At 38.8% G+C, this 26,007-nt stretch overlaps 1 protein-coding gene across 9 annotated transcripts in view; it reads left to right on the top strand.

The window, feature by feature from the left end:
- arhgap23a (Rho GTPase activating protein 23a) overlaps window positions 1-26,007 on the top strand; it is a 126,591-nt gene that overhangs the window by 76,528 nt on the left and 24,056 nt on the right. For 6 of the 9 annotated variants that reach the window (XM_055223890.1, XM_055223887.1, XM_055223886.1 and 3 more), the window contains exons 2-8: window positions 622-822; window positions 6,395-6,431; window positions 7,480-7,572; window positions 11,380-11,458; window positions 12,208-12,262; window positions 14,400-15,945; window positions 24,999-25,154. In XM_055223890.1, coding sequence (XP_055079865.1) covers window positions 622-822; window positions 6,395-6,431; window positions 7,480-7,572; window positions 11,380-11,458; window positions 12,208-12,262; window positions 14,400-15,945; window positions 24,999-25,154 — 2,167 coding nt within the window. The remainder of the gene's footprint in view (window positions 1-621; window positions 823-6,394; window positions 6,432-7,479; window positions 7,573-11,379; window positions 11,459-12,207; window positions 12,263-14,399; window positions 15,946-24,998; window positions 25,155-26,007) is intronic. The other 3 variants (XM_033970790.2, XM_055223889.1, XM_055223888.1) reach the window with 1 other exon arrangement.

Here is a 26,007-nt window from a genome sequence, read left to right as displayed (position 1 = left end):
GCTGATTCTACTCAAGTCCAGCTCTCCAGCTTCCACTGACCAATGAAATCTGAGATCATTTAAATCAATCAAATTTATTGATATAGCACATTTGAAAGACGATCAGGGTTGACCAAAGTGCTTCACAGGTTAAAAATACATGGCCGCAAAGCAGGCATTAAGGTTCAATGAAGGTTCAGAGAAGGAATAAAAATGATTTGATGTCTTGACAAAGTGTTGGCCTTATATTTAATGAGTAGATGAGAAGTTAAGTTAGATCTATAGACTGTATATATAAATGGACCTAGTTAACCTGCTAGCCACCACATTCCAAATAGGAAGTGATTATGGACGCAGTCCCGCACTCCTTGTAAAGTTCGACCTTGGTTTCATATTACTTTTTCTCAACTACAAATATTTCTAAAAATTAAAGTATGTACATTTGCTGTATTTGTTGGCTATTATACTATTTCAACTTAAGGTGACATTTCGAGAGCTTTTCACCATAAATATAAATATATATTATTAATTTCCATGGCAACGGTGCAGACTTTCCATCACTCCAAATACTACCTCTAACAGTCTGATTCCACTAGTATCTATTGTACATTTAACTTACCCAGGTCTCCTCTTTGTCCACAGGGTAAGGGCCGGCGGGATGGTCTCTCCTCGGGCAGTGACAACCCTCGGCCGGTGCTGGGGTCCCGGGCCGGGCGGGACGGGGGCGTGGCTTGGAGGTGCCCGCGGACGCTGCTCCTGCACAAAAACTCTCAGGGTTTTGGGTTCACGCTGCGGCATTTCATCGTATACCCACCGGAGTCCGCCCTGCATAACAGCTTCACGGTGAGCGCCACAGACACATCAAGGAGAATAAGCTAGTATTGTGTCAACTTTGGAAATGAAGTTAAGCAAAGGTTATTTCTTTGTATAAGTGATGAACAGATGCTAGAATGTGTTGTTGATAATGTGTTCTGTGTGTAGGCTTTACTGTATAAGAAACAACATTAAAATGGGTTGATGAGTAGGGAGAGACATTAACATTAACAGGTCTAACAAGTTCTCTGATGAAACCCAAGCAAATAGGTACATAAGATTAGAGACGCACCGATCCAGCTGTGTCAGTTTCAAAACCGATTTCAATACTGTAGCTTTAAGTACTTGCCGATTCCCGATATCAGCTTATACTAGTGCTTTAAACAAAAATAAAATAAGACAAAGCCAATCCAAAATGCGTTATGTAGCTGTTTTTTTATCCCTCAACCAACCACAGAACAGCTTAAAAAAATAAAAATTCAAACATTACAAGATGTTCTGGGCCAATTATGATCAATAGTCTTGTTACATCAGTGTATTTGTCCAATCAGGATATTGACTGAACTGATATTTGGAAGCCGATATCTGATCCAGCAAGTTTTTCAGTGGCAGATCCGTGCATAACTATATAAGATTTTTTTTTGTTATTTTTTTTATCAAGTTAATTGTATTTTTTTATACCTGATTTGAAATATAAGCTATACTCATAATAAGCCAATATATTGTATTATTTCTGAAGCGGATCGATGGAGTCTACCTAACCATTCTCTTGTTATATCTGCTATACCCTTTCCAAAGTGTTACCTTGACCTTGTTTTTGTTCTGTCTGAATCCCAAATCGTTCTGGGCTTTGCTAACACCCCTCTGTGTGATTGGGTGTTGATTTGGCTGTTAGGTGTGAGGACAACTGTCTCCAGATGTGAAACTGAGTCGTATGGGCGTTGGGATGGGGTGAGCCCGCTAAAACAAGGCCCCTATTATTATTATGAATATTATACCACCCCTCTCCTCTTGCAGCTGCACACACACACACTCACACACGTGCACACACACACACAGACACACACACATATACACACACATCATGAATAGAGTCTGTTGTCTTTGCCTGGTACCACTCAGAGGAAGGCTGGTGGTACAAGGCTCGTCCCGGGACAATGGGTCCACTGCAGCAGCTGTCCCAGTCCGGCCTTGGTGCCTCCAGGGTCACATGCTGTTTTGGGAACAATGAGAGACACAAAAACACTTGTTCTTATCAAAATGCCACTCCCAAATTACCTTCAAGTGTCCAATTATCAGAGGCGAATGTGTGCCTGGCCTTATAAGGAGCTGGTTTATTCAGGATTACAGGGCCCATATTATGCTGTTTTCTGCTCTATGTTCTAATGTTGTTTCCTCATCACAAACAGACCTGGAGTTGTGTTTTCTTTCATTCACATGTTTAACACACAAACCCTTCATATTTAAGCTGAGTTCTTCTTTCAAACAGAAAACAATCTGCTCCACCTTGTGATGTCATGTGGTAATACAGGAAGTGCTTCCTGTGAACTGTGTTTTTAAATTGCACACACCTCCACTCGAGTCATTTGGATGATTTCAACCCTGGAATTTCCCATTTCTACTTAACTTGAAAATTACAGCTTCATGACATCACAAAGTGGAACGGAGCATTTTGACCTTTGGTGAGGTAGACAGACTAATAATAAAGTGTTACTCAAACATGTGTGAATGAAACAAAACACAACTCCAGGTCTGTTTTTGAGGAGATAACAGCATTATAACATGGCTAAAAGCTCATAAGAGTCAATTTTGCGTAATATGAGACCTTTAAGTTTGAGTCATGGGAGACTTAACATGTTTAAAAAGCTTTTATGTAATTTCAGTTATATATTTCTATAATTATTTAAGATCAGACCACAATTACTAATAACTACCATGTAATATTTTAGCACAGCTGAGTTGGTAGAGAGAATTGGTATTTCAATCTCCATTACTGTCATTGCATACTGCGGTGGTGCCCTTGGGCAAGATACCCACCTGTGCCTGTGCATGAAGGATGAAAACCTTTGATATTACGTGATAATCAAAAAAGCCGTAGGCAGAGATTGGCAGCCACGTCTGAGAGCCCTGGGCGGCTGTGGCTACAAAGGCAAGAACTTCAGATTATAGAGGCACATGCAGTACAATACATTTTCCTTTTGTCCATTGTGTTAACTGTATGCAAGTTCTGTCCATCTATGTAAAGAGCACCATGTAATTTTTCATGCCTGTCTCCATGGAGATGTGAATGCTTTACCTGGAGTATAGCATTATCTTCAGCTGTTACACTCCGGATTGGCTCTTTGGTTGCTATGTGCGTACACTTTTGATAAGAATTCTACGTAAAGTTTTACTATGGAACATACCCAGCAAAGCCATACATCTCCAATGATACAAGGTGCTAGCACCCGAAAAGTGACTTATTCTTCAACTTTACAGTGGTCCCTCGTTTATTACAGGGGTTACATTCTAAAAATAGCCCACAATAGGTGAAATCCACAAAGTAATCTGCTTTATTTTTTACAATTATTCTATATGTTTTGCAGCTGTAAAACCCCTCACCACACACTTTATACACTTTTCTCACACAGGCATTAACATTTTCTCACATTTCTCTCTTGTTTAAACTCTCTCAAAGTTCAAACTTTCATAGGTGCCTTTGTTGGTGCAGAATGTTTCATCGACATTGTGGGTCTTGTCGAGGGAGAAAACTTGCAAACATACAGCACTTCAGAGTCACACTGCGATCCAACATTTATGTAAATTTGGCTGAACACATTGTGTACTGTACAGGAGACATGGCACGGAAAGCATCATCACTTCTTTCTTGCCCGCTAAACAGAAGTATACTTTGCCCCACTTTGCTAACTAGCTCCTCCGTAGTCACTGCTGTTGGTTGTGGAGGGGGCGGGGGTGGTCTGTGGTGGCGGAGTGTCCCAGGCTCGTGGCTGTCCTGGGGTCGTCCGCCTGCCTTTCTCTGCCTCTAAACCCCCACCATTGTGTCTCCATCCAGGAATTAGCCCACTCAGCTCTGCCTAAAGCCTGCAGCAGTCAGGCCATCGCGCTGCTAACCCCAAACTGTCCACTCAGCTCACCAGTGCAGGAGGTCTGGGCCTTTACAAGGACCACAGCTACTAAGTGTGAACTCAAAGTAAATATTAACTTCAGGGGTCATTTCTGGCATATTTTTCTGGACATGTGTTAACTATAATCTTTACTATAATCTTTTTATAATCTCAAATTTCTTTAGAAATTTTAAATGTAATCTTAGTTAGCTACACTACAAGTCAAAAGTTGCACACACCCTCTCATTCAATTTTTTTCTTTATGTTTACTATTTTCTACGTTTTATACACATACAGAAGACATCAAACAAATTAAGTGATATATGGAATTATCTAAAGAAAAAAGTGAACAAATTGATACAAATTTATATATATTTGATGTCTTCTGTATGTATATAAAATGTAGAAACTAGTCAAAATAAAAAAAAAAAAAAAATTGAGTAAGAGGGTGTGTCTAAACTTTTAACTGGAAGTGCATGTATGAATTCTTCTTCCTTATATTTCCCGTTACTTTTGCTTTTGTTAGAAATCAGTGAGCATTTAAATGAGATCACTGAATATCTGCAGTAACAGCTTTAACAGGAACCTATAAAAGGGCATCTGCATCACAATGTAACCGTGATGTTATTGAGGTGGTTGATTTTGTTCTGTTAAATGTACTGCCTAGAGCACATGTGTCAAACTCAAGGCCCGGGGCCAAATGTGGCCCTCCACATCATTTTATGTGGCCCTCAACATGGTAAATTAAAAGGTATGATGGTCTTAACATTTTAAGAGTTATGTCGTTACACAGCCATATTTTTATATCTATGCAAATTAATATGCAATATTTGAAAGTTGAATAAGTAATAAATACAGAAACAGTTCATTAACAATTTAAAAAAAGTAGTTACATCTATTTTACATCTGGCCCTTTGAGGACAGTAATTTTGCTCATGTGGCCCTGTTTGACACCCCTGGCCTAAAGTGATTTGTACGAATCCCAAATACAACAACAAGGCAAATCAAAAACATCTTCTGATTCAGTTTATTTTTTCTGTTTAAATTTTTGCAGTAATTGTACTTTCACTTTTACACATGTTGGCACTTTTGGCACAGTTGTGGTGCATTGCATTACAAATGGTCAGTGGTGGAAGATAAGTTTAAGTGCATTTTACAGCAGACACTTCTTACTTTTACTTCACTACATTTGAGAGCAGTATCTGTACTTTCTACTCCTCTACCTTTTCGAACAAAAGGGAAAAGTAAAAGTCTTTTTCATAAGATTTAAGGGGTTATTTTTACCATGTTCGTGGTAACATCCAGATTAAAGTTTTTGAATTCAATCTTCAGCTTTGAGCAAAACAAAAATAAACATACAAATATCATAAGAAAAACTAAGAAACTGATTTGTGTTGTTACTGTGACAAAAATTTGTCTTATTTAAACAACACTTCAACAAAGTAACAACACTTGTGTGAAATACATTTACATTTTACTCTGAAAATGCTTTTTTAAACGGGTACTTAAATACTTTTAATCAAATAGATTTTTTCATGTGATACTTTCACTTTTAGTTGAGTAACTTTTTACCTCTGTATCTGTACTTTTACTTAAGTAACAAAATTGAGTACTTCATCCACTGCTGGAAATGGTGACATGTTAACGATGAACTAAGTTAGTTTTATAATGTAATTGTAGTGAAATTTGTACTTTTAGTGTGTGTCTGCAGACTGCTCAGGGACTACAGATGGACAGTAGCAGTAGTAGTCTTTCTCTTTGTGAGATTAAAGAATTATACCCAGTCCCTGACAAAATAAACAGAACTATTGAAACTTATTGATACTTATTGACTATATGACGTCGCCTAAAGCTGATGTTTGCGCCGAAGCTTTAGCCAAACACTGAGCTCATAAGCAGAGTGTTTGTTTTAGGCATGTGGTGTGAGATGCCAAAGACAGCCAGGCATTTGGAGCAGCTTGTAAACACTGCTCCAATGATGTGGAGGTAATGGAACTGTCCTGACCAGCTCCCTCTGCACTTGACCTCTTGACCCCATGATGTCACCCATAAAAATGCAGGTGTTTTTAATGGGAAAAAGTTGTTTAGTCAGGACTCAGTACAACTTCTTGTTGTTGTTTAAGTAAGTGAGTAAGTTGCAGAAAAAGTGTGTTTAAAAAATGTTTATAATGCAATTACTAATTATAATAGCAGTATACATTTAAACACAATTAACATCTTGTATTTATGGATTGTGGTTACAAATTGAACATGAAAATGCAAAAAAACAATTTAACAAATGTAATGTAATAAACTGCACTTTCCTCTACTTTTTAAACATATAACTGTTTGCTAAATGTCTCTCCCCACTCTTCACCCCATTTGATTTCCCATGATGCTATTCTGTTTACAGACTGTGTTCCCTGGGCAAAAGAAATGAAATGACTATAATCTAACTTTTAATTCTTTGTTTGATAAAATGATGCAAGCTTCAATTTTGTCTCTTTTTTTCATTACAGGATGAGGAAAATGGGAATGGCAACGGAAACGGAAAGGGTAGGTGCAGTTTTCTCTGTAATTTAACACTAATTGAAAACCACTGACACAGGGATTGTACCGGATGATGTAATCAAGTGGACCTTTTATCAGGTCAGTTTTACAGAGCCTGTCTGCCCTCTACTGGACACTGAGCAGTATTACAACCTTTGGAACAGTGGGATTTAAATACAGTAGATTTAAAGATTCAACAACAGACACATGATGCTGTATATAATCTATGTTACGTACACACATGAATAGTTATGACACAAACTTTTAACAAATGTCAGTACAATATTTTATGAAAAAAATAAAAATAATAAATAATAATAATAATACTTTGTTGTCTAAATAATAATCATTGTTAAAAAAAAAAAAGAAAAGGGAGTAAAAGAAGGAAAAAAGATTAAAAGTAGCATATATTTTTGAGGAGGAGGTTCTGGGGAAGACATGGGACATGCTAGAGGGACTGTGTCTGTCAGCTGACCTGGGAAAACCTTGGGGTTCCACCGGAGGAACTGGAGGAAGTGTCTGGGGTGCGGGAAGCCTGGGAGCCCCTGCTCAGGCTGCACTCGTGACTCAGTCCAGGATAAGTGGAAGAAAATGGATGGATGGATAGATTTTTTTTTTATTTGCATGTTTCTTGTACAACTAAAGAGAGATTTTCTCCTCTGCTTTTGTTGGATGGGGAAAATGTTTAGAGAGAAAAATGTCGAAATGAACCATTATACTCCATGTTATTTAATGAAGTGTTTAAGAGTTTGGTCCTTCAGTGTGTCGGCTGCTTTTGCTGTGTCTGTATAACCGTATCATGTTTCTAAGAGTCATTTTACTTTAAACAGGAACATATCTCATCTTTATTGTCCCAAAGGAAAATTGGTTTCCACAGACGTCAGGACAGCTGTTGACATTCTGATCCATAAAACACACAGTACATTATCTGTCCTAATTGTGCTGGGTCTTATTTCTTTTGTCTGCTCAGTAAACATCATGACAGATAGCTGATGCTGTTGTTGTAATAATCAGCTGTATAAATTAATCTGTTTAAATGCTGTTTGTGTTTCAGGGTACCAGAAGGGCCGCCTGGAGCCGATGGACACCATATTTGTTAAAAACGTGAGAGAGAAGGGTCCCGCGCACCAGGCTGGTCTATGCACAGGTAACATATGGTCATAGCATTAACCTCCTGATCTGTAATGTAAATCTGTGAGGATGAACCAGGAGGTCATGTGACTCGTGCTACATACACACTCACTCTTTAAAGGGCTCATATTATTACACTATGTTCTGATCTATGTTATAATGTTGTTTCCTCACCACAAAATACACCTGAAATTGCGTTTTGGATCATTTCAAAGTGAAATTAGTGCCAATCTCTAGTAAACTAAAGGTAAAAGTAGCTGTTAACTTGAAAGCTACAGCTTCATGACATCACAAGGTGTAACAGAGCATTTTGAGCTTTGGAGATGTAGACGCACTAATAATGCAAGATTATTTAAACATGTGTGAATGAAACAAAACACAACTCCAGGTTTGTTTTTGATGATGTAATAACATTTTATCATGGCTTAAAGTTCACAAAAGTCAATTTCACATAATATAGGACCTTTAAACCAACTACTACTAGGGTTCTCAATCAGAAGTCCAGGGCCCAATTGAAATACTGCTATAGGCTACATGGTTTTAGATTATTACATAAAATATAAACTTAATGTCCTGTTTGTGTTTTAGTGATACAGTGCTAACACTTGATTATTAAAGACGCTGTACCTGATTTTATGGTCTTAAAACATGAATCCTTCACTTACCTTATTCATTCAGGGCATCCTAATTATTCACAGCGATGAGTTTATAAGAGCATCCTAACAGCACACTTCCTGATTCTCTGACAATAATTAGGCTCTCGTTTTGACCTCAAGAATTTCTTTTACAATATATCTGTAAGACTGTTTTTGCTCAAGTGCATGGACACTGGATACAGCCCCTGTCATTACACAACAGTGTTAAACCTTATTAGCATCAGCAAATATGAAACATTTTTGAATGAATAAAAGATGTAATGAAACAGGATTACAATACAAACAACTTTATATTTTAGCTTTGGCATAAATGTTATAGCCACAATATCTAGAATGGAGGGTAGAGTTGGTAGAGTGTTTGTCCACTAATCTGAAGGTTGTCTGCGTACACTGGTGTATGAATGTGTGTGAATGTGGAAAAGCGCTATATAAATACATGGCCATTTACCATCTACCAATAATACATATATACATAGAAGTATTGTTGTGTAAGTAATTGTGACAACTTCTACAGTGTTATAACAACAGCTGTGTAATCTTTCAAATAATTTGGTGTGTGTACTTTAAAGTAATTGGAAGTATATTTTGAATGTACTAATTAGATCTTGTTCGCTTGGATGTGCTGCCAAATGTCACATGAAAAACAAATGCTATGTAAATATATTAACGCGCTGCTTGGAGTTTTATAGTTGAACTCGACAGATGTGGAGCACATACCGGTACGACAACCTCACGCACCAAACCAGTTCACCGTAAAAACAGGTCAAAAAGTCCTTTGGTACAAAAGCAAAATAAACAATTGGTTGTTAATCATAGTTGTCCTATGTGTTGTGTTACTGCACAACAAATCATGTTCCCATGACGATTATTTCATTGAGAAAAGAGATTGTAGGAAGCGTACCTTTTCTGGTGTAGGGCATGCTACCTGCTTGTCTCCATGGAGATGTTATTGCTTTGCTTTGAAAGCTCCACAGACAAGAAGGTAGCGCAACCAGACCAAGTTACAATTCAGATCTGTGGAGAGGTGACCACGCTCACAGTTAGAATGCATATTTTGCATAGTGTTTTTGAATAATAAAAACACTCAATATTAAATAAAGGCTGTATTGTGTTTAATGCCACACTACCAAACACTCTAAGCAAAGCAAAACATCTCCATGGAGACGAGCAGGTGGCATACGGTCCACCAGTAAATGTACACAGTATAGCATTTCACAAATCTGTTTCAGCTGGTTATCATCGGATGCTTTCTTTAAATAATCTACATAATTATTATTTTACATTGAGCCTTTAATTATGACTATGGGCAGAATTCCATGTTCTAATATTACATGTCTCGAGTGGTTACGTGGCCATTGCAGCCTAATTTGTGTACTGTTCATTACGTGATCTTATTTGCATTGGCTGTTTTGTTTTGTTTGCCACTCCCTCCGTTACGCCCATGTGGATCGCTTTACCAATGTGTCCCTGCCTATTTCACATGCAGCTCTCCTCGTGGGACAGATGGAACATCGATAGTCATATAAACTCTTAACCAATTTTTAAGACTTACACAAACAAACAAAAAAGCAACAAAATTATTTATATGTTTCTTCTCCAGTTTTAAGATACTGCATAGATTCTATTCATTCATTATTGGTGGGTTTCAGATTTGAGAATGTGATGATGTCATACTCCCTGATGAGGGACAAGCACAGACTGTATAAAGAAGTGGACTAAGTGAGTTTGACCCACAGCTGGCTCCAGTTAAATGAAGCTCATCGAGGCTAGAGCAGTTAAAGCAACCAATGAGCCAATCTGGAGCGAAGCTCTTGAAGGTGATGCCCCTTCCCGCCTGCACCACTGTTTTGAGAGGGGGCAGGTGCTTAGCAACGCTGTCAATCAAACCTGTTGCTAACGCTAGCGGGGGCAACCTCTGGGAAAGAAGGCAGCTGATTTGTCTGTTATTATTGTTCATATCTTGATATATGGACACAAAATAAAGCAAAATAAAAACGCCAGGATCATGTAGAGCGGGTTAATACGAACATTTTAAGACCAAAATTACGAGTCTGACAGCAGCAGTTACAGAGCGAGGCCACAGTTTTCTAATTTTAAGTGAACTGGAGCCAGCTGCCTTCTTTCCCCGAGGTTGCTCCTGCTAGTGTTAACATCAGGTTTGATTGACATCATTGTGAGCGGGAAAGGGCGTTACCTTCTACAACTTTATTCCAGATTGGCTATTTGGTCACCATGATACTCGCAGTTGTAATTCCAAATACAGTGCCTGGCTCCAAATTTACCCCTATAACTGCTCGCCTCGATGAGCTTCATTTGACTGGAGCCAAACGCTGTGGGCGATGTCACACTCACTTACTCCACTTTTTTATACAGTGTATGGCCTATCAACATGAAACTAAAACTAGCACAAAGTTCAGTGTCTTCTCTGTTAGCACAAATAGATAAAGGCATTTTTTTTTTTACAATATCTTAGAGAAAGTTATTCAACCCCAAAGTCAGTTAAAAGGACTTTAAGCTGTAAGATTAATAGTGCAAGTGTGTGGAGCCAGTCCCTAACAAACAGTTCAACATTTGTGAATCATAAGTTTGGATATTTCTTGCAAAAACAGTGAATTTCCCATAGAGTTATAGAAAGTGAACACAACCTATATTACTACTAATACTACAACTACTACTGCTACTACTACAGCGTCCTTCTCCACTGCTGAAGCTACTCCTGCTTCAAATCCCACAACTTTTCAATGGGTTAATTAATGCTTATTCTGCTATTTATAAACTTTTTACATTCAATGATTTGTTACTCTTACTTCTTACATTTTTACATTTTAAAACAATTTGTCATCCGCGATAAACAAATTAGCACCGTAGCCATAGCGACTAACAATTTACAACAAAATATTCTATCTTTTGAATGGTCAAAAGTCCTCAAAATGTCCCCTTCTTTGCCGCCTATGTATGAGTTTCAAACTGATGAACAAATTAGCATTGTAACCCTAGCAAATAACAACTTAAAGCAAAATATTCTATCTTTTGAATGGTCAGGTGTTCTCAAGATGTCGCCTATAAATAGAAGCAGACACTCATAAATTTGCACTTACATATTTTTTGTTTATTTATATGTATTTTTCTATTAATTTTTTTATATTATCTTGTTTGTTTGTTTCCAGGGGACCGTCTGGTGAAGGTGAATGGGGAGAGTATTCTTGGGAAGACATATTCGCAGGTGATCGCTCTGATTCAGAACAGGTACGAGGCTGTATGTACTCTGTGATTGAGGCTATGAAGAGGTGACAATACACACACTTCTGTCTTATGTAAAGAGCCGCCTGGAGCTGCAGATGAGCTCGGACTTGCGCATATTTAAATTAATACAGTTTAAATCCAATGTTTCAATCTAAAAATACCTGAGCTGATGGCCATTTTGAGTTGGTTTATTAATAAGCCATCACAAAGTCTACCAAATATTATAATTTGTAATAAAATAGTATGAACGTAAACTGTAAAAGTAAAACTATAAGGTCAATTTATACATGTATTTGATTAAAAACATATATTAAAACGTCTCTAAAGTTCATGTATGGTGGCGTAGTGATTTTGGCTTTAAAACCAAATCTACAAAACTGACTCTTTAGAGCTTTTAACCATGTTATAGTTATTTCCTTCTCATTGACCCTCTGAAGTTGTTTTTGGAGTGATTCGTGCATGTTTGTGCAATCTTTAATCACTTATTATCAAGAGGCCATTTTGCTGATCAGTTGCCGTTGTCACCTCCACCGGTACATGCCCACGGTGTCGTACTTACTTCGTTCTCTCATTTTATTTTCTTAATCGGTGATACACGTAGCATTTGGCAGCGTCGCCTTACAAAACAGCCTCCCACAGTCTTGTATTACAAACTGTTTTATTTCAAACTCATCATTTATTTCCAGTGGAATTTGCACATTTCATCATGGCCTTGTGTTTACATTCATAATATCAGCCCTCCCTCTTTGCAGTGAGAGCGTGCTGGAGCTTTCCATTATGCCCAAAGATGAAGACGTGCTCCAGTTGGTAAGTATTTTAATTGTTTTTTGGCACATTTCAAATGAGAAACTGAACAATGTGGTGTTTTAGACCTACCTGTTGTTAAGACTGTGCAGCAGAACACACACACGACTACATGTGGATGATTACAGCACAACTATTAACCCGTCTGGATAGTTTCAGCGTTAGATCATCAGAGACTAAAATTGGCTTACAAAACAAAACAGAAGTATTTATATGTTTTTTTTTCTCTGGTTTTGGGCTACTGCAGAGTGTTCATTCATTATAGGTGGTTTTCAGATGCTAGAATGAGATCATACTCCCAGATGGGGCAAGAGACAGATTTGCCTAATTACTTTGGACAAGTGGTAAATGCACAAATGTTGAACCTGATTATTTCTATTAGTGACTAGATCTCAGAATGCACCACATTACAACAAAAACTGAATTTTCACACTATAAATTATAGCTGCCCCCATTTGTATTAAATATGATTGTCCTATAGAATGTTTAAGAGAGCTCTAACTATATATTTTGAGCTAATGAACGCCTGTATATGTAGCAGTAGCCTTGTAGAATGGGACTAGTTTTAGTTTTGAGTGATGTAGAAAAGAGGGGCCCACTGTCTGTGCGAATGGTCATGTACTTTAGCTTTAAGATTTCAAGAAGTTGTTATATTTTTAGTCATCAGTTAGAGCTACTGGTTAAACTTGGTCAAATGCCATAGGGCCTCCAGATGTTATGTGAATATTATCCTGTATCCAGCTTAAACTCTTAATTCAGAAATAGCAAAAACAAATCTTCACACGCATTTGTTCAACACTAGGATAGATGCAAAAAAAACAGGACCAAAGTGATGATATCCAGGCATCAACATACTATAGTTTTGTAACTTTTTGAAGAATCAGTTTGTGCAGCAGGCAGCACAAGAAAAGAACACACTAATTGGACAATATTGTTTATAATTTCAAGTCTGTGTCTGCAGCCTGAACAGTACCTCCATGTTTGCATAATTATTGTTGTTGGCTAAGTGTAAAATGTTGGACAGCACTTGAAACTGGATTCACTGTCAAAGAATGTAAAAGATCTGTGAGCTGTGACTCAGGGCCGTCTCCTCTGTGTTTACATTACAACACGCGCTCATTAAAAGCTGCTGCTGTCTTGATTGTCAACGCCTCCATTTTGAAAAAGTGTCTTGCTCTCTCTCCTCCTGCTGTACATTTTTGACGCTCCAGAAACGTCACTCACATGAACAGACTTGCTCCATCCCTAGTCCCTCCCCTTCAGCATAAATCATATTACACAAAACTGAATAACTAACTTTAAGTTCAAATGCATTTTATGATATTAGCCATGTTTAAATGTTAACTCATAACCACGGGAGGTTGCAAGTCCCAAAAGTATAACCCTATTTCAGTATCTTTGCATGCGCTCCTCCCCTTTAGCTGTGCCTGTATGTGCTGCATTCCTAGCATGACATCACAGAGCAGTACACTCCCACAGGGTGGAGTGAGGCTCAGGGAGGAGAGAGAGTTTGGAAAGATCTGAGACAGGACAAAACAAGACAAGCAGCAGATAAAATCCTGGAAAAGCACACCAAAAAAAGAAATTAAGGAAAAATAACTTTAAAAGAAACAAGGGCGACAGATTGTAGCTACAGCGGAGAACAGGTGAGAAACTGCCCTGACCTGAGACGCTGGGACAGGTTGTCTTCACTCTATTCTTTTTGTTTTTATTAACGTCTCTCATTTATAATTACTACAGAACTCATTTCAACTCAACTTTATGTATATATTTTAAATGTGTTTATGTGTGCGAGCCCAGTTCAGTTAATGTGGTTGTAGACGATAACAGACTTACTATAGATTCATGTTTTGTGTGAGTAGTCCTGAAGGTTATTGCATATAGTCTCATGTTGTGAGGACGTGCGTGCTGGCTGCTTGGTGCTGGTGTTTGTTCTGAGAACAGTGGCCCTGAGGGACACTCTGTGGTAACAGGGTTTTAGTCTGTTCCTCTTAAACGTCTTGTTGTGTAATGCACAGCCTTGTCGTATGGGCTCTGCTTATGGTTTATGTTGCTGTCAGCTCTGTTGACACTAAGATTCATTTTGATCTAATGTGTATTTTGTGTTGCACTCTCACCTTTTCTTAACCTCTCCTCCCAGGCGTACTCCCAAGATGCCTACCTGACAGGCAACGAGCCGTACTCTGGGGGAGCGGAGCACCTCCCGCCCCCTCCTCCCCTCTCCTACTCTCGCACCAAGTCCCAGCCCCCTGCGGGGACACCCTCCCCGGGATCTATGGGCCAGAACCAGCTGGATAACTGGACTCGCTGGCCCGGCTCTTCAGGTCCCTCTTCACCTTTGGACAACCGCTCTGCAGTGGGCAGCCCCCCCAGCTGGCAGGAGGGGCGTCCCGGAGACTCAGGGGGCGTGGGTCACAGCAGCCCCGCCCACCGCACCGAGGAGATCCAGTACGGGATGACCAGTCAGCAGCCCCAGGGCCAGACCAGGGGTCGGTCCTTCTCCTCTTCCTCCTCCTCGGGACCCCTGTCCACCCCGCTGCAGGTGCATTTTCCCAACCATAGCTCCTCCTCTCAGCCCCGAAAGTCCAACTCCGCCTGGAACAGCCCCCCCCAGCCCCAACCCCGCTGTGAGCGCACCCAGCAGGCCCTCTCAGATTGGTACTACAGCCAGCGGCCCGAGCGACCCGGCCGCAGCACAGTGAGCAGACAGCGCAGCTACTCTCAGGACCGCCTCAGTGAGTACAAGAGGCAGCAGCAGCGCTCCGGAGGCTGGCCCCACAGCGCCTCCCAGGACACACTCTTCCTCCTGCAGCAGTCTGGACCAGGGCCTCAGGGGGAGCCCTACTGGTCCTATGGGGACTATGAGTCAGGACCAGGACGGGGCCATTCCTCCAACTACACACGGACGCGCTCTGAGAACCTGCTGGCTCAGTACGACCACAGGGGACGCTCTATGGAGATGCTGGACCGGACCACTGTCTCCCCTCGCTTTGAGAGGTGGAACCAGCAGCCTCCTCAGCCGCCCCCCAGGAATGACCTTTACCCCCGACAAACCGGACATTATGTGCCCCCCAAGGCTCCTGCGTCCTCCAGACACCCTCACCCCAAACACCCCACACCCCCACACTCCCAGCCCCCTCAGCAGCAGGCCGTGCCCCAGAGCCGCCGCCTGCCCCACACACAGAGCATGGACGACCAGCCGGTGGGCTACCGCAGCTACAGCCCCTCCTTTTACCGAAAGACCGGGCGCATCATGCAGGCACACTCCTTCAGGGACCCTTCGTACTCTGGCCCACACTTGAACTGGAACCCAACCAGCCCCCCCGAGGCCAACCCTGCCCCCTTAGTGTCTTCAACCTCATCCCCGCTCTCCTCAAGTGCTTCTGAGTCTCAGGACCGCTCATATCGGCCTACCAACCACGAGAGGGAGCGAGGGGCAACGGAAGAGGTGACAGCCCAAACGCAGGAGGTGGTCTTGAGACAGAAACCCCCCACGGGACGCAGGAACGCTCAGTGCTTAAGACAGGCCCACTACGCACTGCCCATAGACGGACTCGAACCCTCGCTCTTTTCCCCGGACCAGGACCCGGGGGTATCAGCCGAAGAAGGCACCTCACGAAAACCCAACGGCAGCTTGGCCCCCCTGCCTATCGAGGACGACTCTCTAGCCTCTATACCGTTCATTGGTGAGTGTTCGTTTAGTTACACACACATTGCTAATTGGGTATGCTAATAATGTGAGCTAATTATTAATTCTAGTTAGCTTTTTAAAGGGATCATAGAGGAGGTAGACTTTAAAGTTGCATTATGTAACTTTTTTGGTGGAGGTTCTGCCACCTGCTTTTTGTATAGAGATGTTATTGCATTGCCTGGAACGTTCCGCAGTATCGTTTAACTTATCTAACGCAATCTAATGCAATAACTCTATCTCTAAGGTGGCGGACTCCCTTATCAGAAAAGTTACACATTAAAATGTGTAATAGAAAAAAAATAGAAAATGGAAAAATTGAAAGAGCTATGAGTTACATTTATAATTAGTTTCGTTTTGCAGTTTTTGTCTTTTCATTGAGGCTTCAAGCTCCAGATCCATTATTCACTGCTCTCTCACTGACGTGATGAAGTGATGATGTGGGCGTTTGTCTTGGGAAATACAGGAACCTCCCATCGTACTATTACTACTAATTGAATCATGTTTGAAACAAGTCTCCTCCTACTATTACTGGAATGTATTAAGCTTAAGAAAATAAGGTATCAGTACTGAAAAAAATTTGCTTTCCTGAATAGTTTTAGACCAGAACCGTTTTTAAACTATATATATTTTCATGTAGGCAGCAGCTTTTAGTTTAAATAGTAGCTCAAGTTTAATTAGTTGGCACTTTTTATAGAGAAAGGGGGAACAGTGGCTCAGTTGGTAGAGTGTTCATCCACTGGAAAGTTGGCAGTTCGAATCCTGCTCTCGACATAAACTCTATTGGTAGAGCGGTCATATCCACTGACCCACAGGTTGGCAGTGCGATTCCAGCTCCCCCAGATAAATGGCATCGTTGTGTCCTTGGGCAAGACACCTAACCCATCTCACCCCCAGTATCTGTGTACAGTGGTGTATGAATGTGTGTGTGAATGAGTGAATCATTCCTTGACGTAAATCGCTTTGAGTGACTTGAAGGTGGATAAGCGCTGTATAAAAATGTGACTATTTACCAAAGTTTTAGTCATTAACTGCAGGGCCACTATCACATTATATAGAACCTTTGAATGAACACAAATTTGACTAGTTCAGTATTTCTCCACTGGTTTCTTAATAACTGTGAGTAAGCTAGACAACATTGACATATTTTCATTGAAATAATATTTTTCTAAGATGTACTGTGCCCCCAAAATAGTAAAACCTTGTGACGAGTTAATTTCACGTTGAGGTGACAGTCTGTAAATTACCACTTCAGCTTGAGGCCATATAAAACTATTGAGTTGTGATCGGCCTGTGGCTAAAGTGACTAAGTTTGAGTGAGTCATGATAACTTCAAACTTCAAATATGGCCGACTTGTTTTTGTGTTTGGTACAGTCCCAGTCTTTGTTAGCGACAGTGGCGTGTTATTTGGATCATGTCATGGCTTGTATTCACTAAAAACGCTTCAGAAAGAGAAAGGGGCTCTTCTTTTTTGGCTATAGCTTGAACATGTTTAATGACTGTGACAGCAGCTTTTAAGGTGACTTCAATATATTATGGACACATTAAATAAAAAGCAGGTAAAGGGACTTGGCTCTGTGCATAGTAGCGCCCGGCAACCTCGCTGTTAGCGTCACTACTTCCTGTACAACTGTAACTCGATGAGGTTTTTTGCCAATTCACACTAAAATGAATAGATATTTAAAGATCAGGCCGTGGACATGGACCTGCGAGTGGATGTTACTCACAAAATGATAAACACTATCCAAATAAAATGAATACTTCACCAGAGGACACTTCTGTATTTACAAAGACAGAAGTGAAGATGCTTCAATGCTAATGCTAATTTTGAGATATAGTAAATAATAACACCACAAACTGAAGTATTCTACATTTAGAATGGGTAGTCTTTATTTTAATTAATGTTGGTTTAAGGTTGTTTATTTTTTGTTTTCTAATTTTAATGAAAGTGACTGTCAGCTTTGATATACAGTGAGCTAGCTAGCATGCTACTCTGTGCAGAGCCTATTGTACCAGGAAGGATTCACATCATTTAAATTTCCAATTATGACTTTGTTTGGAGGGTAGTACCTGCGGTCAATATTTGTCATAGTTTTAAAAAGTAGCGTTGAGTTTTAAATACCTCTACCTATATCATCTGCTGTCAACAATTCCCTCCAAAATGCAGGGACATTTTTCTGACAGTTTAAGCACTGATTTAAAAAATAAAGTGTTGTTATTTATTTTTATTTGTCAAATCGTAACTATTGGTGTAATTTAGACAAGTTTTGACCCTTGTTAACATTATGGTTGCTTCTTATATATAGTCATATACTTCCCATGTCCAACCAGGAAGTAAAATGATAAACTTCATTAACAGTACAAAACTAGAAAAACACAATTGATTTATTTATTTATTTTTAAAATCTTAAACATAATGATGTTAACTGTGTTTTAGAAAAATGAAATAGTCTAACTTGCCATATGCATTTCAAACCAAACCGTAAGCAAATTTCATCTGTCCAAACCGCCGCTCCCTCGTCGCCCATGTCAGAGGCCGAGGAGTCAAAATACAAAATGCTAATCACATTCAAATCGGCTAACTCCAGTTTGACGTGGCTCAGACTGGCCAATGACATTTCAGGTCATACAGTGTAGACATGAGCTTAACTTTTTCATTTGTATACTTTTCAACAAGCCTACCCCAAACCAACAAACTGTGTATAAACATATGTCGTGTGTATTTGGATTGCAGATTGTTAAGTTTAATTACTACGTCTACTTTAATTAGCCTGTCAGATTATTTTATCCACTGTCTTGTCAAATGATGCTAGTGTCAGTACTCTAATGAGCTACACACATTTCAAAAGTGCTTTAGATAAATGGAATTCTACTACTTCTAATACTAATACTAACGCTAATACTAATACTAGCACTAATACTAATGCTAATACTAATGTTAATACTAATGCTATTGCGAATACTAACATTAACACTAATGCTAATACTTATACTACTGCTAAACTACTATGACTATTAATACTAGTACTCCTGCTACTATTAGTGCAGCTACTAGTACTACTACTACTACTGCTTATACTTCCAACACTACAAGACCTACTTGTAGTGTGGTGCTGCATAGGCTTTACCATGTGTAAAATTAGGCCAGACCAAAAATCCCTCACACGTTGTTATAAAGTCCTATCACTATTACTATTACTATTACTATTACTAATACTACTGCTGTTGCTACCACTTCTACTACTACTACAGTACTACTATAACAACATATACATTGTAGTTACATGTGTGAATGGTACTGAATGTTCTGTATGAAGTCCATAGCATATCTGCTCTCTGGACTCTCTGGATGTATACATTGTCCAAAATGGGTACTATTACTAAAACAACAACTGCAGCTACTACTACAACTACTACTACTAAAAAGCCACACCAGGAGTAATTAAACCTTTTGCATATATAGCTTGTACACTATTTGCTGAGTTTGTTCGGTCACATTCCTGCCTTCACCTCATTTCAGTGAAACCAGGTAGTGCTGCGCAGGTCTGGACACGTTTAAAGGCTCCAAACTGAAACTAGGCCCTCCGCTCCCCACAGACTGCACTACTACTGTGTGTCTTTTAGTATTTTTATCTTTAGGATCAAGCTAATTAAATCCTGACTATGATTTAATCTAATGAGAGGTGGAATTAGGGCTCAAACTCTGCTCAAGTAAAAGTATTTGATTACTATAGTACAAAAGTATACTATTACTACTACTACTACTACTACTACTATTGCTGCTGCTGCTACTACTACTACTACTACTACTGCAACTACCACTACGACTACTGAAATTACTATGACTACTGCTGCTACTACTACTACTACTACTACTACTACTACTACTAATGTTACTGCTACTACTACAACACCTATGTAATACCACCATCATTACCAATAACAGTTCAAAGTAGTAAAATGTACCACCACTACTGTCAGTAGGCTACGTGACATTCTTGCTACAACTGCTACTACTGTTGACTGCAACCAGTACTAGTACAGCAATTATTACCATTACTCAGTTGACTAATCTAGAATAAAAAGGTGCTTATACTACTACTACTACTACTACTACTACTACTACTACTACTACTACTACCACTACTAATACTACTAAAACCACTATACTACAACAAATACTGCTTATTACTACTGCAACCACTACTATGAATATGCTACCGCTGATACTGCAAATAGCTCTAACCGAGTAATAAAAACCTTTACTTATATTGATATCTAAAAATACATTTTAGCATTTTGCAATCACTTTACTTCTTCCAAAAGTGTATTTTAAAACACAAGTATTCTAAAGATATAATTACATTTACTCATATCTATTTCCCTGGTAAATAAGTACTATACGTCAACTGCTACTGTTACTACTACAGCAACCAAACACTGGTATGAATAATGCATACTACTACCACTGATACCGAAAATAGTGCTAAGTAAAAGACAAGATAAAAACTACCTTTGTCCATGGACATATAGAAACAATCTTTGCTTTTTCCATATCTACTTATTTTTAAATCATAAGTTAGTCGTGTCAGATGAATATTGTGATTTAAAATGTGCAAATTATAACATAACGATCCACGAGTAACTATAGAGAGACACAAGCACAATATCTCTTCTTTAAAGCATATTTTAAATAGCACCCAGCAAGTATTCTAAAGCTATAGGGGGATTACTTTTGTTGTTTGCATATGTCTGCAGCAGATGTCCACAGCATAAAACTGTAGTCGTATGTAAGCAGATTTTTGTGCCCACTCGTCGCTGTAGCTGTAAATTAGCAGGAGGTTTTTGTGGCATGTTTCTTGCGGGGAACAGTGGGAGCCCAGAGTCTTGGCTCATGCCTTCAATGGCTCCTATTGTCCTCCTGTGGGTCAGATGGAGCAGCGGTTAGCCTCTCTGTATGTGCCTATATGTGGAGGCTTGGGCTGTATAACGGACTATACGGACTACTTTAGACAGAACAGAGACAAGACCTTATGTTTTTGTGGTGGGTGCCATTTTGTGTTTCAAGAAGTAAATAAAAAATAAATCTGTTATTATGTCTATCAACCAGTCATTTTAATAGCACTGCAGCAGTACACTCAGTTGGTAGAGTGTTTCCCCACTTATCTGAAAGATGGTTGTTCGAATCCCGCTCTCGACATAAAACATAATTGGTTAAATAGTCAAATCCACTGATCCACAGGTTGGCAGTGTGATTCCACCTCCCACAGATGATTGCTGTCGTCGTGTCCTTGGGCAAGACACTTAACCCACCTCACTCCCAGTGTCTGTGTACACTGGTGTATGAATGTGTGTGTGAATGAGTGAGAGGTTCTTTTGAGTGCCTTGAAGGTGGAAAAAATGTATATAAAAATTTGACCATTTACACTACAGCAACCAGATGTGGTGTACAAGTAAAAAAAAAAGATGAACAAATATAGCTGTATAATGAAAGTATAGTGGTATAGATGTAATATATTTTAGTAGTAATGTTTTGTGACACTGTCGTTTTAAAAGCCTGTTTGGATTTGAAGAAGTGGTTTTGCTTCTGGTTTTGATTGGCAGAAGAAGCAACACAAGGTAAATAATTGTACTTTCGATTACAACGCGTTTGTAGTCAGTGGTGGAAGAAGTAATCAATTGTGTTACTTAAGTAAAAGCACAGATACCGAATTTAAACTTTCGTCTTTTGCTACAGATACTGGAGCAAAAAAAACACTCAAGTAAAAGTATTAAAGTACCTGTAACAGTAAAAGAAAAAGTACTTCAAGCTGATTTTGAGGTCTAATAAAGCTTCAAATATAATGATTTTGATAAAGATTTGTGCAGAAACTATTGAATCAATTGTTTTTCTAGCTTTTTGTATTTGTATATTTGTGTTTGCTCAAATTATCAACATGTCAAAAATAAACCCTCAGCATTTTCAGCAGGTCTCAAACTGTCATAAAAAATGCAGTGGAGTAGAAAGTACAGATACTGCTCTCAAATGTAGTGAAGTAAAGTAAAAAGTATCCACGGTAAAATGTACTTAAGTAAAGTACAGATACCTAAAATGCGTACTTAAGTGTATGCAGTACTATACTAATTTAACGTTACTTTGTTGTGATCCAACAGAGTAATAACTGAAATCATGATTATATAGTTGTTTAATTGCACAACATCAACACCACTCTAAACATAACAGCCTATATAGAGACTGCAGTATACCTAATATACTTAATGTTTCAGCGGAAGTCAAAAACTGATGGTAGCATCTTTTTGAGCTGCCAGAAACTGCATAAGAATCTGAGCAAGTTGGACAAGGGCCTAATTGTTCCAAGCCACTAGACTGGACCACTGGGTCAAAAGGACATGGTCAAAACTGCAGCTCTGATGTGGGCTGCTCCTGGTCAGTTCTATCTGTAAAGATCTATGGAGAACACAGTGGGGAGGAGACATGCTTTTTGTTAAGTATTGTTAAAGCACATTTTTAATTTAAGTTGTTGCACATTATAATTAAGTTATTTTTTCCCCCAACATATAGCAAAATTTTGAACCTGGGCAATTTATACGTTACCCTAAATTACAGCTAATCAGAAGTCACACAGTCTTTAACCTCATTTACTATATTATATTTGTATTTACTTTATATTATTTTTATATTTTATTTCCTTTTTTGTATTTTATTTCATTATGTTGTCATTTGTAATATTTTCCTCAAAATTTGCCCATATAAATATTAGTATTACTTTTTATGCCATTATATAAAAGTAGCTATTTAAAATTGTAAATCTAGTTTAAACTGAACACAAGGAGCCATCTCAGCTTTGTACTGTGTATGTGCTGCCCTCTGGTGGCGTCTTGATGAACTACCTCACGTGGACGTCCACTGAACAGTTTAAAATGTCAAAGCCTGCTTTATTTTGCTTTATGCAAACAGCAGTCCATGTGCAGTCCTCCATTTGTGAATTGTGATTTCATATCCTCCAGCTGAAACTAGATTTTATAGCTCCCAGCACAACAAAAACATGCCATTTTTCCAAACCTGCCAACTGTTAGATCAGCGCCATGTATCATTATACCTTTATTTTGTACTTTACTTAAGTAGATATTACAGTGGATACTTTTTACTTTCACTTTATTACATTCACTACAGAGCAGTATCTGTACTTCCTACTCCACTATGTTTTTGAACTGGACTGAAAAGTAAAAAGTACTTTTCATGTTTTGAGGGGTTATTTTTTTTACCATGTTCGTGGTAACATCCTGACAAAATTTTTTGAGTTCAAGCTTCGGCTTTGAACAAACAGAAAAAAACAACAACACAAAATTCATAAGAAAAATTAAGAAATTGAATCATATTGTTCCTGTGACCAAAATATGTATTTTTTTTTATCAGAATCACTACATTTAACAATACTGAAATACTTTTACTTTTTACTCTTAAAAGTACTATTTTAAACAGATACATAAATACTTAAGTAGATTTCTTCACATGATACTGTTACTGTTAGTATTTTTTTACCTATTGAGTACTTCATAAAGCACTGCCTAAAGTGATAGTACTATTGTTTATTTAGTGTTATGTGGAACTGAAACTTCACGTTTAAGCTTTACCGTTATGAAACAAGGTTAGCGTTAGTCATTAGCACTTTCTATGGCAGCAGGAGACACAGGTAATGTCTAATGTGTAACGTCTCGTTCTTATCATCTGTGTTACAGTACTCAGGTAGTTTTAGTTTGTGTAGTGTGTTACACAAAATGTTAAATGCTCTCTGTAGAATTTGAAACAATTCTGAGGTCCTATTCCTGTTTACTGAAATAAATATATTTACATTTTATGGTGGAAATTTGAGAGACAGAGCAGCAGTTGTATTAGTAGTAGTAGTAGTAGTAAAAGTAATGGTAGTAGTAGCACTTGTAGTAGCAGTAGCAATAGTAGTAGTAGTAGGATTTTGAATTTTGTTCAACGGAAACAATTGAATCAGTTGTTTGCAGTAGTAGTAGTAGTAGTAGTAGTAGTAGTAGTAGTAGTAGTAGTAGCAGCAGTAGTAGAAGTAGTAGTAGTAGTAGCAGTAGCAGTAGCAGTAGTAGCAGCAGCAGCAGTAGTAGGAGTAGTAGTAGTAGTAGTAGTAGTAGTAGCAGTAGTAGCAGTAGCAGTAGTAGCAGTAATAGTAGCAGTAGCAGTAGCAGTAGTAGTAAATTATGCATTAACATCAGTTGTCATACTTTGTAGAGGTTTAATCATGATTACAGTAACACCATTATACTGTACTGAAGTAGTTTTGATTTTACTTGAGCAATATTTTTGAAGTTTGAATTCAGAAACAAAAGAATAGTCTTCATCAAAAGAGCGTGTACAGTTTAACCAGCTGGAGACGCAGCGCCAAGTCCAGACACAAACAAAATGTGTGTGTGTAAAAAGGCCCCCTTTGTGAAAATGACTCAATATAGAATAATGAATAGAAAACATAACAACATGGACACTGAGGTCTGGTTTCACTTCACTGTGTCATCTCAGATCAAATGTGGCGTCAGATATAACTTTGTTTTTCAGACTGTTTCCCTTTTGTTCCCACTTGTTTCAAATGATGTGTGCTGGACTGGTGTGTGCGTTGGGTATATAAATAGATAGATAAATGTGCAAGTTTCTTTCTATTTAAATGATCTCTAAAGCTTGGGGAAGATGTGCTGATATCATGGGACTGATACTCGATCCAGCAAAATTTTCTGGATCGGCTCCGATATCCCAAACCAGTATCGGTGTCAGTGCCTCCCTAAATATGACTATTATCACTGGTCTGTTTTAAAGCATCCCAGTCAAAACCCTCATAGATGTTGTTTAACCATATATTTAATGATAACCTGGTTCCTTACCTGTTTTGTTCCTGCAACTTCTTCTAAACTAACCCTGCTTTTTCCCTTTAAAAACCTCTTTCTCTAACACTTTATGCTTCCTGTTTCCTTTCCTCCCTCCTTTATCCCTCCTTCCCTCCTCCTCCTCCTCCCTCCTTTCCTGGCCCCGCCCACAGATGAACCGACCAGTCCAAGCGCAGACCTGCGGGCGCGGCATGTCCCAGCCTCTTCAGTGGTCTCCAGCGGCATGTCTTCGGCGCCCCCTGTGGTCACCAGCCCCGCCTCCCCCACCTTCACCTTCCCCCTCACTAGGCTCTTCTCACAGGACTGCAGTGAGTCCCGCCCTCCTCCTTCCTGTCCCTCTCGCTCTTCCTCCGAATCCAACAGCCCAACGGCATGCAGCGAAATAACCCAATTTGTCCTGTTTTTGTATCTACGTGGATGTGTAGTAAATTATGTACGACGTTTTTATAGTTCACATCTTCTCAAGTAATTTCGGATCAGTTGTAGTTCTTTTGAGCATGTATTTCAAAGCGCTTCTAGGCTAAAAGTAAGATTTTTTTTTCCAATTTTGTATTTTATTTTAAGATTTCTTATAAAAAACAAATACAGATAACATGTAATGTGAACACAGAATAGACAAGAAATACTTTAAAAAAATAAGCTTTTAATGCAACTTAAAGAACTGCCTGTAAACTCTAAGCAAACAATTGACTCTGTGCACAACAGCGCCCCCCAACCTCACTGTTAGCGTCACTACTTCCCGTCCAATTGTATCTCTGTGAGGTGTTTGCTGAGTTGTGCTAAAATTAATAATATTTAAAGATCAGGCAGTGGACAGGGAGCTGCTGACAACATGATAAAAACTGCACAAATAAAATGAATACTTCACCAGCGGACACTGTGTTTAGAAAGAGACATGTTTGTGTATCAATGCTAACACTAATGCTAATTTTGAGGCATAATAAATGTCACAAACCAAAGTATTCTATGTTTAAAAATAACTGTATAGTCTTTACTTTAATTAATTTGAATTTTAATAGGTTGTATTGTATAGTTTATGATTTTAATACAAGTAATTGTTAGTTGGGGACACAGTGAGCTAGCTAGCATGTTACTGTCAGCAGAGCCAACTGTGATCTGTAAACATTATGATTTCAGTTCAAATTTGAATTAATGCCCAGT

This window comes from Periophthalmus magnuspinnatus, chromosome 8 (genome assembly GCF_009829125.3).
Source record: "Periophthalmus magnuspinnatus isolate fPerMag1 chromosome 8, fPerMag1.2.pri, whole genome shotgun sequence".
In the NCBI taxonomy this organism is placed as follows: domain Eukaryota; kingdom Metazoa; phylum Chordata; class Actinopteri; order Gobiiformes; family Gobiidae; genus Periophthalmus; species Periophthalmus magnuspinnatus.
The sequence above is the reverse complement of the archived record's forward strand: the minus strand, read 5'-3'. Positions and strand labels throughout refer to the sequence as shown.